The sequence below is a fragment of the Portunus trituberculatus genome, chromosome 16 (genome assembly GCF_017591435.1).
Source record: "Portunus trituberculatus isolate SZX2019 chromosome 16, ASM1759143v1, whole genome shotgun sequence".
NCBI classification, from domain to species: domain Eukaryota; kingdom Metazoa; phylum Arthropoda; class Malacostraca; order Decapoda; family Portunidae; genus Portunus; species Portunus trituberculatus.
Window position 1 is genome coordinate 569,361 of NC_059270.1, and position 13,499 is coordinate 582,859.

At 39.8% G+C, this 13,499-nt stretch overlaps 1 protein-coding gene across 5 annotated transcripts in view; it reads right to left on the bottom strand.

Annotated features, from left to right (window-relative positions):
• Positions 1 to 411: 411 nt before the first annotated feature.
• The window catches only part of LOC123504455 (mitogen-activated protein kinase kinase kinase 7-like), a 47,619-nt gene continuing 34,531 nt past the window's right edge, over positions 412 to 13,499 (bottom strand). For all 5 annotated transcript variants that reach the window (XM_045254976.1, XM_045254977.1, XM_045254980.1 and 2 more), the window contains 3 exons: positions 5,849 to 6,048; positions 2,981 to 3,133; positions 412 to 1,812 (listed from right to left, as the gene is read on the bottom strand). In XM_045254976.1, coding sequence (XP_045110911.1) covers positions 1,663 to 1,812; positions 2,981 to 3,133; positions 5,849 to 6,048 — 503 coding nt within the window. In that variant the 3' untranslated portion in view covers positions 412 to 1,662. The remainder of the gene's footprint in view (positions 1,813 to 2,980; positions 3,134 to 5,848; positions 6,049 to 13,499) is intronic.

Below are 13,499 nucleotides of genomic sequence, written 5' to 3' on the forward strand. Positions count from 1 at the left end.
TAATAACTTCCACACCTCACAATGATAGAATATTGGCCAAGTTCTTTCTTTCTGACAAACCAACACATTCATTCACTCATGCACACACACAGAGCTTACTCCTTCACACTCACACACGCATGCATGCACGTTCGCGCACACATTCTCTCTCTCTCTCTCTCTCTCTCTCTCTCTCTCTCTCTCTCTCTCTCTCTCTCTCTCTCTCTCTCTCTCTCTCTCTCTCTCTCTCTCTCTCTCTCTCTCTCTCTCTCTCTCTCTCTCTCTCTCTCTCTCTCTCTCTCTCTCTCTCTCTCTCTCTCTCTCTCTCTCTCATCTACAACAGCTATGCCATCACTATCCCTTATAACTTATGGCCACTCACTTGCAGCCATCATCATACAACTCCAAATGCCTCACTAACTCCACACAATCCCTGTCACCCTTACATCACCAATCACTCCTTCAAATACCTTCACAAACCGTCCATATTTCACCAAGTGCCACTCAGGACCAGGCTACACCAGCACAAATTTTACCATGACCTGTGAGGAATGTCAAGCAATTTCCTACCATGTCTGGGCTGTGGCTTGAGTGGTGCCTGGTTGTTCCCCTCCCAGCCTGTTCCTTACCCTTCTGCCATGTCTTATTCTCTTCCGTACCAAGATGTATTTTCATATTAATTTTGGTTACTATTTGGCAATTTTATAGAGCTTCAGAAACATATGTTGGGTTTAGAATAGTAAGGACTCTGGCTAACTTGGCACTCCCTCACCTCACTGTACTAACTCCTACAATGCTTCCCAATAATACTTCACTACTCAGACTTGATGTGATGTTTCTTGACATTTTTCCTTACATATCTTCAACTGACGTGTACATTTGATCTCATCTCGTTGTCTAATCATCTCCACCGACCATAATAAACTAACACAGTCAACTTCTCATGAGCTACACCACCATACTACTTCACAAATGATACAAAATGTCCTATAAATAATCGACTAAATGCACATCATTGCACATACATACATATACACATACAAACACATATGGTAAAAAGCCAAGTATACAACGAAACATAATAAAAATCAGGGATACTTTACATCAACTTAAGCAAAATGTACTCAAAAGTGAAATAAATATCTTGTAACTTAATACAAATCATTTCAATACACCGGCTTTGGTCAGAAGGAGAGAGGCACTTGATTCTCACGTCAACACAGCACCACCACCGCCATCGCCACCATTGCTGTCTCCTCCTCCTCTCACAACACCATTTATTACTCCCATTATTGCCTCAAGTCTGTACTCTTGAGCAAACACATGAAGAAAAGCTCTACCAGTGACTTCTTTCCACTGGCTTTTCAATCACCAATAGCTACTTGCACTGTTCCGATTTCTTCTTTTCCTTATATTTTTTCCATCTCTCTTAAACCTTTACCCTGACAGAGGCGTAAATAGAATTCCATAGGTTCTGTTGGCCTTCACACACACACACACACACACACACACACACACACACACACACACACACACACACACACACACACACACACTGGACCCACAATCATCACTACCTTCACCAGTCTTGTCACAGGTAGCTCCGTTCCTTCACCCACCACTTCTCTCCCTCTTTTTCTCCCTTCCTTCCCTCACACACTTGAGAGGACACAGTGCAGGGCTTCAGGGAGGAGTGAGGGAGAGGTCCAGGGTGGGCTCTCCTATGCCATCCTCCTCCTCCTCCTGCTGCTGTCTCTGTCGCTGCTCCTCCTGCCTGGTGTGGATCTGCTCCAGCTGTTGCCTCAGTCTGATGTGTGTGTGTCGCAGATTTTCCTGTGGGAGGGACAGACAGTGACTCTTCCTAATCATCTTAGTCACATAAAGAGAAGAACAATTGGAGTTTAATGCCAAGATATGTCACATAATGGAACTAGGAAAGAGTAAGAGAAGACCAGTATGGAACTATTTGATGGGAGAGGAACAAATAATGAAGACTAAAGAGGAAAAAGATCTTGGAGTGATCATACAAGAAAATCTGAGCCCTGATAAACACATAAGCAAGATATTTGGACTATTATATAAAATGTTGACTAATATAAGAGTGGCATTTCATTACATGGATAAAGATATGATGAAAAAAATCATCACAAGCATGATATGCCCAAGGCTGGAATATGCAGGAGTGGTATGGTCTCCGAGCTCTAAAAAGGATATAAGAAAATTGGAAAGGATACAGAAGATTGCTACAAAGATGGTGCCGGAATTAAAGGACCTCACATATGAAGAACAAGTGAAGGAAATGGGACTGCCAACCTAACAAGATAGAAGAGAATGCAGGGATTTAATAACAATGTATAAGATAGTAAATGATATTGAAAAGATGGGCAAAGAAGACCTGGTGCTGTTGACGGAAGAAGATGGAAGGACAAGAGGACATGAAAAGAAGATCAGGATGAGGCAGTGTGTGAAGGATATTGGAAAATACAGTTTTCCACACAGAACAGTGGAAAAATGGAATGCATTGGATAATGGAATTGTTACAGCACATACATACATAACTTTAAAGAAAAACTAGATAAGTGGAGATATGGAGACAGGACACTATGAATCCTCCTCCAACCCTGTACAATACAACTAGGTAAATACAACCCACCACACACACACAAGCCACACAGGAAGATTTATAAATTGATTAACGGAATAATGAGAAACTGATTGTGAGAGAAGAATATGACATTAGAAGCACAAGATCGCATAGTAAAAAACTGAGGAAGGGAAGATGTCTGAGAGATGTTAAAAAATAGTTTCCTGCAAAGATGTGTTGAGACTTGGAACAGTTTGAGTGAGGAAGTGGTGTCAGCAAAGAGTGCATAGCTTTAAAGAAAAATTGGATAAGTGTAGATATGGAGACGGGGCCACACCAGCGTAAAGCCCAGGCCCTGTAAAACTACAACTAGGTAAAACACACATAAATGCCCACACAGAGCCACAAGCCACAAACCTTCTTGCTCTCCAGCTCCTGAATCTTATCCTGGTAGCGCTGGTTGCCGATGCGCTCCAGCTTCTCCGCCTGGGACAGTTTCTCCTCCAGGACTGTCTTTCGTTGCCTCAGGTTGAAGATCTCCTGCTGCAGCACCAGGTACTGGCCGGCCATCTGAGGAGTGGTGACTGGTGTAAGTTTTGTCACTACTATTTTCACCTCTAGTGGGTTTCATACAAGTGGTTGTCTCATGAAGTGATGCCACAGGAAAAGGAAATGCCAAGAGTCAAGGATTAGGACCAGATGTATATGACTTAAAAAAATAATAAATGACGAAAATACAATAAAAGTTTATAAGACATGATGTACAATGATGGCCAAGTCACAGGTACCTGGCTTGACAAACTTGTACAGTACACTGGAAGGGAAGGATATCACGTGCAGAACAACCTGCCAGCCCCAAGCATCTGACTTGTGTTTACAAATGTGGCTAAAATGAACTAAAACTGAGACATGATGGATGGGAAGTGCATCTTGGTGTGGCCACAGACACCTTGTGGCTCACAGATACACTTACCCGCTGACCAAAGTACACAGTGTTTGAAATAAATGGCATTGTGTGATGGCAATGTGGTCACAGGCAACTCATTCAGTGACTGACTCGAGGCACAGTGACACAGAGCAATGACAGGTTGGCAGAGAAGTGTGAAGTAGCTATCTGCAGTGGAGCAATGTATGCTGACTTGCTGATGGGATGTAAAAGCTTGTTGCTTCACACACAAACTTTCTTTATTCATCTCCTGTTTCAAGAGAGATCCTCATTTGTTAGGAGGAAAAGTGGAAGGCTTGGCTGTGACACATTCAGTAAAGAAAGAGGAAACCCTGTGTGAGGCTTTCTGCTGTCACACAGGAACACAGGTTGTGATGGCAAGAGGCAATTTAATGTGCCTAATGCAGGGATAAATCTAGACTTGGTGACAAGATTCATCTGAGACACCCTGAGGCCACTGCCAACACTGCACTGCACTGTGAGGACATCAAGATGGATGACCCACTGAGGCATTACATTTGTGGAGGGAGGAACAACACAATACTTCCTCTTAGTGACTAGAATGAAATGAAGACAGGGAACATGTGAGGAGCTCTGCTGCTATACACTACCACTGCACTCCCCACCCATCCCATCTCAGTCTTGCTTCATTACGGACACGTTTGTAAACACAAGACAGATGTTTGATGCAGGGAGGCTGTTCCACATACAATAGTTTTCTCTTCCAGTGTGGCCGTGTCTGTCAAACAAAGTGCCTTGGCCACCTCACGTCTCTCTTACTCTGGCACTGACACTGACTAATTCCTGTGTCCCTCTTGCTCTTGTGTCTCACTTACGAAGAATGTGCAGGGATAAGCATAGTCTTTCCTGCAATATTCCCAGTTTCATTGCCTATAAGAGCTTTTGTTGTATGAAGCCACAAATTTGCTTGGAGAATCAGGTTTTTGTATTCATTGTTTATCTACTTTTTATTATCTAAACATAAAATATAAAAAATTTCAGTTCCCCGTTACTACAAACTATTCTCGGAACATGCCACAAATAAAGTTTAGGACAAAAAAAGTAATGGCTGACAACAAATCTATTCCACTCTATCCCTTTCACTACCTCTTTCCTTCACCAACCAAGCTGAACTCTCCTCTGAACTCTGAAAACATCAAAAATAACACTAGAGACAACAGATCTATTCCATTCTATCCCTTTCCCTCCTTTCCTTCACCAACGACAACACATCTATTCCACTCTATCCCTTTCATTTCCTCTTTCCTTCACAAACCAAGCTGAACTCTCTCTGAACACATCAAAAATAACACTACAGACAAAAACACACTGGGTGACTAACATTCTCTATTTCTAAACGTCCCAGAATAGAAGATGATTAATACGATTGGCTTTAATAGTGGCCCAATTAGCTGGAGGCCGGCCAGGCGTGCTAAACAGGGATATCTGATGCTGGTGGGGCAATACCAACGAACCTACCTCTGTTTCTGTCTGTCTGGGAGGCTGTCAAACTCTGCCAATGTGTGTGTATGTGTGTGTGTGTGTCTGTCTCTCTGCCTGTCCTTCTTATCTATCTGGGTTTCTGTTTACTTGTCTGCCTGTATGTCTTCCTGCCTGTGTGTGAATCATTCTGTCTGTCTCTTTATTTTGTGTGTGAGTCTTTCTGTCATCAGCTAATGGGTATAATTTTGTGGGGGGTCATTGAATTAAAAGAAAAAAATAAATAAAAGAAAATAATACATACACATACACACTTACACTTAATAAAATTAAGACACATTATTTTCTCACCTTGTACTCATTGAATAAAAAAAAGTAAATAAATAAGAAAAAAAAAAAAGACACATACATACATACATACACACACTTAACCCCTTCAATACCATGACATGTTTCCATACTCATTCTGGTGACTATTTGGTGATTTTACACAGCTTCAGAAACATAAGTGGGTGATTGAAATAGTGAAGACTGTTGCCATTAATCTCCTGACCACCACAAACCCTTCCTAATGTCAATAAAATGGCCACCTCGTATATATATATTTGAAGGTAATAATGTATCCCAGTATTAATTAAAATTGTGAGGACTGTTGCCATTAAACTTCGGACCACCACAGACCCTTCCTAATGTCAATAAAAAGGTCAAATCATACACAAATCTTAAGGTAAAAATGTATCCCAGTATCAATTAAAATAGTGAAGCCTTACCACTAGCCTTCTGAGCACCATAGACCCTTCCTAAAGTCAATGAAATGGTCAAATCATATACAAATCTTAAGGTAAATATGTATCCCAGTACTGAAGGGGGTTAATTAAAAAAAACATTATTTTTCTCACCTCCTTATGCTCGTTAAAAATCTTCTGTGACTCTGGACAGGCTGGCAGCGGCTTTACAGGTCTTATTTCCGTGTCTAGAAGCTCCCAAAACGCACCCAGCTCTTCTTCATCAGGGCCTTTTCCTCCTCTTCCGCCGCCAGTGCTACCCCCTCCTCCACCACCTCCTCCAACTCCCTCGCCGTTGTGACTCCCTCCTCCACCTGTTCAAATAAAGAAACAGACACAATTAGCTCAAAATATTAACCTCTCACGTGTATTTTTGTGTCTTAGGGAAATAAACGGTGAGGGGGAAATGTGTAGGTCATGTTTCGTGTCGTGTCAGGGTATTAGAAAAGGCGTTCATTTTACTGACACGTTTCTGGTATTATTTCCTCTCAGTCTTGTTTTTTTTTTTTTTTTCCCTAGTCTTACTGGTCTATTTTGTGTGGGAAATGTATCATGTGTCGTGTTAGGGTGTTAGGAAAGGTGTTCACTTCACTGATACGTCTGTAGTATTTAAGTTCGTGTTCTAAAACGCTTTGGTCTCTCACCGCGACTGTTTTCCAAGGCCACAGAGATGATTAGCGGGGTTTTCAAGTGTGTTTCTCCAGTTAATAATGTAGAAATCTTGTCAATCTGCCTCTAGAATCGTTAAAACTTACATAAAAACGCTCTTCTCTCTCACCAAGACCGTTTTCCAAGGCTACAGAGATGCTTAGCGGGGTTTTCAAGAGTGTTTCTCCAGTTAATAATGTAGAAATCTTATCAATCTGCCTCTAGAATTAGAAAATATCCTTAAAAACGCTTTGTTCTCTCACCAAGACTATTTTTCAAGGCTGCAGAGATGCTTAGCGGGGTTTTCAAGAGTGTTTCTCCAGATAATAATGTAGAAATCTTGTCAATCTGCCTCTAAAACTGCAAAAACACCTTAAAAGAATCGTGTCAATTTAAACAAAGCCTTCTAAAAGAGTGGTGATGCGCACAAGTGTTTGAGAATACGAGCCTTATTCTTCTCCCTTCTCAGTCAGTGCCTTGTCTATTTTTTCCTTGATTTTGCCTTGTTAATGTTATTTCTTGATCTATTTTCTCATTGTTTTATGTATTCTGTCTATTTATCTTATTATTTATTTATCTGTTTATTTATTTTTTGCTTTTTTATATACAAGCATTGCGTTTTGAAGTTGCGTTTCATATTAGTTGGTTTAAATGTCTTGTTTGTTGTGTATTTTCAAGTGAAGTTGTCTTTGTAGTTTTAATAATTAGTTTTGTGATTTTAATTCTTCCTTTTATTCCTTGACGTATGTATTTCTCTCTCTCTCTCTCTCTCTCTCTCTCTCTCTCTCTCTCTCTCTCTCTCTATATTCCTTGTGATGGCGCAATGAAAACAAGACCAAAGTGAAATACAAACAACGTCAACGTCTCTCTCTCTCTCTCTCTCTCTCTCACACGAGGCCCTGCAAACAAATAAACAATAAAAAGAACAATAAACAATAAAAATGATCAGGAAGGTGTTTAAGTGGGTTACCTGACGTGTGTGTGTGTGTGTGTGTGTGTGTGTGTGCGGATGGAAATAGCACACGGGGGCAGCGAGCGCCTGACTCACGCTGGCAACTCAAAGAAGCTTCCACGTCGCTAACTCTCTACCGCCTCACACACACACACACACACACACACACACACATTTGAGGCTACTCGAATTTTCCCTCTTACTCTCTCTCCCTTCCCTCCTCCTCCTCCTTCTCCTTCAGTAGCATGACGCGTTTCCATATTCATTCTGCGTACTAGTTGGTGACTTTATACAGCTTCAGAAACTCATGTGAGGGATTGCAATAGTAAAGACTGTGGCCACTAATCTTCTGACCTCCATAGACCCTTCCTAGTGTCAAAAAAAAAAAAAAAAAAAAAAAAAAAAAAAAGGTTTAATCGTACACAAATCTCAAGGTAAAAATGTGTCCCAGTACTGAAGATGGTTAGATTTATTTAATTTTCTGTCTCTCTGCTACTTTTCCACGAACATAAACTTGAAACATAGAATTTTTCATATCCCTTGCTTTCCTGTGGCTCTGAATTCACTCCTCTTTTGTCTTCCTCCTCCCTTTTATATTAGATTGGGTTACGTTAGGTTGGTTTTGATTCACTGCAACTCTGCCTCTCTACCGCTTTTTCATGAACATAAACTAGAAACACAGAATTTTCCATATCCCTTGCTTTCCTGTGGCTCTTAATTCACTTCCTCTGTATCTCACCTCCTCTTCCTTCTCTTTCCAGGGTAGATTAAGTTAAGTTTGGCTAAGCATCATATTAATAACCCCTTTACTACTGGGACGCTTTTTTACCTTGAGTTTTGTGTACGATTAGACCATTTTATTGACATTAGGAAGGGTCTATGGAGGTCAGAAGATTAATGGCCAGAGTCTTCACTATTCTAATCCCCACATAAGTTTCTGAAGCTGTATAAAAACACCAAATAGTAAGCAGAATGAATAAGAGAACGCGTCATGGTACTGGAGGGGAAAAAGATAATTTGCGCAGTACCTTTACTATATCAAAGGCCTCTAATTAAGCTCCATGGGTTCCTAAGGCGTGTTTCCAAGGTTCTAGAGACAGACTGACAAGATTTCTATATGACGAATAGGAGAAACACTCAAGAGAACTCGGCTGACAATTACTGTGGCCTTTAAAAAATTGGTCGTAGTGAGACAGAAAAGTGTATGTAGATAAGAGTTAGATTCAATCAATTTTCTGCCTCTATATCGCCTTTCACGAGTATACACTTGAGACTGCTACAACCCCCCTCTCTCTCTCTCTGTCTCTCTTCTTCACTTAGGTTACATTAACTCGGCACATTAATTAATTTCACGTATTTTTTCCCTTCATTGTTTGGATGATGATTAAAAAGGAGATTTCATATTTTTGGCTCTAAAATAAAGTCACTATTTTGAGATTAGCAGTTTTGTGTTCTCTCTCTCTCTCTCTTACTCGATACTTCTACGTAGGTATGTCTTCCTCTGCCTTCCCTCACTTCCTTCCTCCTCCTCCTCCTCTTTCTTCTCTTCTTCCCTCATTCTCATCCACAATCTTCTCAATTTCCTCCACCCCTTTTTTTTTCCCCTCCAATTCCTTCCTCCGTTCTCTTTCTTTTCTCTCTCACTCTTCCTCCCGTGCAGAGAGAGAGAGAAAGAGAGAGAGAGAGAGAGAGACAGAGAGAGAGAGAGAGAGAGAGAGAGAGAGAGAGAGAACAGCAACTTAATATTACGAGATAGCAAACGACTGGAGAGAGAGAGAGAGAGAGAGAGAGAGAGAGAGAGAGAGAGAGAGAGAGAGAGAGAGAGAGAGAGAGAGAGAGACAGAGCATTAGCTTTTATTATTAGAAACAGTACTCCGCATTAGCTTTTTATTATTACGAGGATGAAAGCGACTGCAGAGAGAGAGAGAGAGAGAGAGAGAGAGAGAGAGAGAGAGAGAGAGAGAGACGCTGCTGCCGCCTAGATACTTCCTTGCTGAGGAAGAGAAGGGAAAATACCACCACCACCACCACCACCACCACCACCACCACCACCACCACCACCACCACCACCCCTTGTCAGCTTATAAATAGGCAGATTAAATAAATAAACAAATAAAAGATATACTAAACACACGACAAACAATTTTTTTCTTTCTCTTTCGTTTTAATTTCTATTTTTTTTCTTTTGGTTTAAGTTTTTATTTATTTATCTATTTTTTTTGAGAGACGGGCGTTTGTAGTGACTGAAGGAGACAAGGAAGGGATGCTTAAGTAAGTAAGGCGAGTTAGTCTGAAGTCTCTGCCACACGTCGAGATATTCCTTATTTTTTCACATTTTTCCTTTTTTATTATTTCTTTTATTATTATTGATCTATTTATCTTATTTATTATTTTAGAGTCAAAGTTGCGCTGTTACTCTGAAATTTCTGCCATTAGTCAAAAGATTTCCCTTATTTCTTCCCTTTTCTTCTTCTTCTTTTAGCGTCAAATTTGCGCCCTGTTGGTCTGGAGTTTCTGCCACAAGTGAAGAGGTGCGCTTTGTTTGTTGTCTTCCTTCCGTTGTTTTTGTCTTGAATAACTCCCTAATCTTCCTCTTCTTTTGTTGTCTTGTCCTAATCTTCATTTTTTCCTTTCCTTTCAATTTTTTCTTCCTTTCCTTTCAATTTTTTCTTTCTTCCTTTCCTTTCAATTTTTGTGTTTCCTTTCCTTTCAATTTTTCTTTCTTCCTTTCCTTTCAATTTTTCTTTCTTCCTTTCCTTGCATTTTTCTTCCTTTCCTTTCTTTTTCTTTCTTCCTTTCCTTTCAATTTTTTCTTTCTTCCTCTCCTTTCAATTTTCTTTTCTTTTTCTTAGCGTCAAAGTTGCGCCTCTTTTGTTGTGTCTTGCTCTAATCTTCCCTTCTTCCTTTTCTTTTTCTTCAGCGTCAAAATTCCGCTCCGTTACCTTCTTTTGTTCTTCAGTACTTCCCTAATCTTCCTTCTCCTTCTTTCTTTCCTTTTCTTTTTCTTTTCTTCTTCTCTTAGCATCAAAAGTTACACTCTTAATTTCGTTGTTTTGTCTTGAATACCTTTATTATTTCCCTTCTTTCTTTTCTTTTGTCTTCCTTTCAACGTCTAAGTTGCGCACTAGTACCTTCTTTTGTTCTGCCTTCAATACTTCCCTATCTTTCTCCTTTCTTTCGTTTCATTTTCTCTTTTTAAGCACCAAAGTTTCGCTCTGCTACCTTCTTTTGTTTCGTCTTGAATACCTTTGTTATCTTCCTTCTTTCTTTCCTTTTCTTTTCCTTCTTAGCATCAAAGTTTCGCTCTGTTATCTTCTTATGTTTTGGCTTCGAATACCTCTCCTCTTCTCTCCTCTCTCTGAAGCTAAGTATTAAAATACCACTTTGTTGATCGGACCTCACGACACTGCCAGTATAAAAAAAAGTGGGCAGGGCAGTGTTTGCAAGCGTTTTGGCGTCTATCCTGAACTAAATCTGACCCACACGACACCGCTGCTATTTTATTTACTATCGTCTTTCAGTGTCCCTCTCTCTGGGCAGGTACAATGAAGGAAGCTCTGGTGTAAACTTATGGCAAGGATTGTGAAACGTTTTGGCGTATTTTCAACTACATATCAAAGGAAACACGTCACACATTCCCCTCCTGTCACTTTTAACTTTTCCAATACCAGGACGTGTTTTCATATGCATTCTAGTTTCTATTTGGCGATCTTTAAAGGTTTCAGAGACATAAGTTGGGATTGGTATAGTAAAGACTGTGGCCATTAACCTTCTGACCTCCCCAGACCCTTCCTAATGCAAATAAAACCGTCTAATCATACTCACCCCAAAAAAGTCATGGTAAAAATGCGTCTCACTATTGAAAGGATTAACTAACACCATTGTCATTATATTAACTAATGTTCGTGGTTTGAAACGTTCTGCCGTCTCACGAACCACATATAACCGACTCCACTAGCACTCCACTAATTAAAGTTTATATTTTTTAGAACAATTCGGCGTCTTACCACAAGATTTCCTTTCACGGTCCTTAGTGGAAGTTGTCACGTTCGTCAATGTTTGTTTAAAAAGCTCGTATTCTCAAACACTTCTGTGCTTCACTTCTCTATTTCAAAAGGCTTTATTTAAATCTACACGACTTTTTAAGGTGTTTTCATGGTTCCAGAGGCAGAGTGGCAAGATTTCTACGTTATTAACTGGAGAAACACTCTTGAAAACCCCGCTTATCATCTCTGTGGCCTTGGAGAACAGTGGTTGGTGAGAGAGCAGAGCGTTTTTAAAGGGTTTTATGGGTCCAGAGGCAAGTGACAAGATTTCTACGCTATTAACATGAAAAAACACCCTTAAAAACCCCGCTTATCATCTCTGTGGCCTTGGAGAACAGTGGTGGTGAGAGAGAAGAACGTTTTTAAAGGGTGTTTTTTTATGGTTTTAGAGACAGAGTGACAAGATTTCTACATTATTACCTGGAGAAACACTTTAATCATCTCTGTTGCATATGTCCTCACCACCATCACCACCACAACCCCAACCACCACCACCACCACAGGCCTTCCTTCTATCATCATTATTTTTATCCTACATTTTATTTACTTGCTTTTCAGATACGCCCCATGAATTCTAAGCTAATATTGTCACTTTTTTCTCACTCTTTAATAGCAACTGCGTAACTGAAGCTGTGTGTGTGTGTGTGTGTGTGTGTGTGTGTGTGTGTGTGTGTGTGTGTGTGTGTGTGTGTGTGTGCCAAGAACGTTAATCAATTTGTCAGTCAGTCGGTCGGTCGGTCAGTCAGTCAGTCAGTCAATGTTTTTATGGAGACAATTAATTATTACCTTGACTACTAAATTATAACCCATATCATTTTTTCTTCTTATTTTCTTTACCCGTTTCAAATTATCAAGTTTAATTTGTTACGTTATTCTCTTTAATTACTTTTAACTTCACTAAAAACTTTAAAACAATGGAAATCTACTAACATTATTTCCTTTCAACACATCTGCATTAATAACTCTCAAATAACCTAATCTTTAATTCATTCAGTACCGGGACACATTTTTATCTTGAGTTTGGGTACGATTAGACAATTTTATTAACATTAGCAAGGGTCTATGGAGGTCAGAAGATTAATGGCCAGAGTCTTCACTATTCCAATCCCCACACAAGTTTCTGAAGCTGTATAAAATTACTCCTTCAGTACTAGGATTTTTTACCTTCAGTTTTGGGTACGATTAGACAATTTTATTTAACATTAGGGAAGAGTCTATGTAGGTCAGAAGATTAATGGCCAGAGTCTTCACTATTCTAATCCCCACATAAGTTTCTGAAGCTGTATAAAATCACTCTTTCAATACTGAGACTCTTTTATACCTTGAGTTTTGGGTACGATTAGACGATAACATTAGCAAGGGTCTATAGAGGTCAGAAGACTAATGGACAGTCTCCACTATTTTAATCCCCACACGAGTTTCTGAAGCTGCATAAAATCACCAAATAGTAACCAGAATGAATATGAAAACACATCATAGTACTGAAGAGGTTAACCACGACATCTAAATCTAATAGTAAGCAATGTCATTATTATTATTTCCTTCACCATCGGAGATATACAAAAGTGAAATACGTTCTGTTCTGTTGCCACGCCAAGAATGTAATTAACCCATCACTCAGCGGGTTAGTGAGTGTGTAAGTCAGTCTTCATCACTTAGGCTCGCATTCTCAAACACCCTGCGCTTCATCTCCACCATTTCAAGAGGCTTTATCTAAATTTATATGAGGTTTTTATGGATGTTTTACGGTTCTAGAGGCAGAGTGACAAGATTTCTACATTATTAACTGGAGAAACACTCTTGAAAATCCCGCTAGTCATCTCTGTGGCCTTAATAATAGTCGTGGTGAGAGAGTAAAGCGTTTTTAAGGTGTTTTTATGGTTCTACAGGCAGAGTGACAAGATTTCTACATTATTAACTGGAGAAACACTCTTGAAAACCCTGTTAGTCATCTCTGTGGCCCTTGATAATAGTCGTGGTGAGAGAATTAAGCATTTCTGGATATGGACCCTTAGGCCAGAAATCAGTGCTCTCTAACCACGAATGTCTATCAGTGGTGGTAGTAGTAGTAGTAGTAGTAGTAGTAGTAGTAGTAGTAGTAGTAGTAGTAAAAAAAATA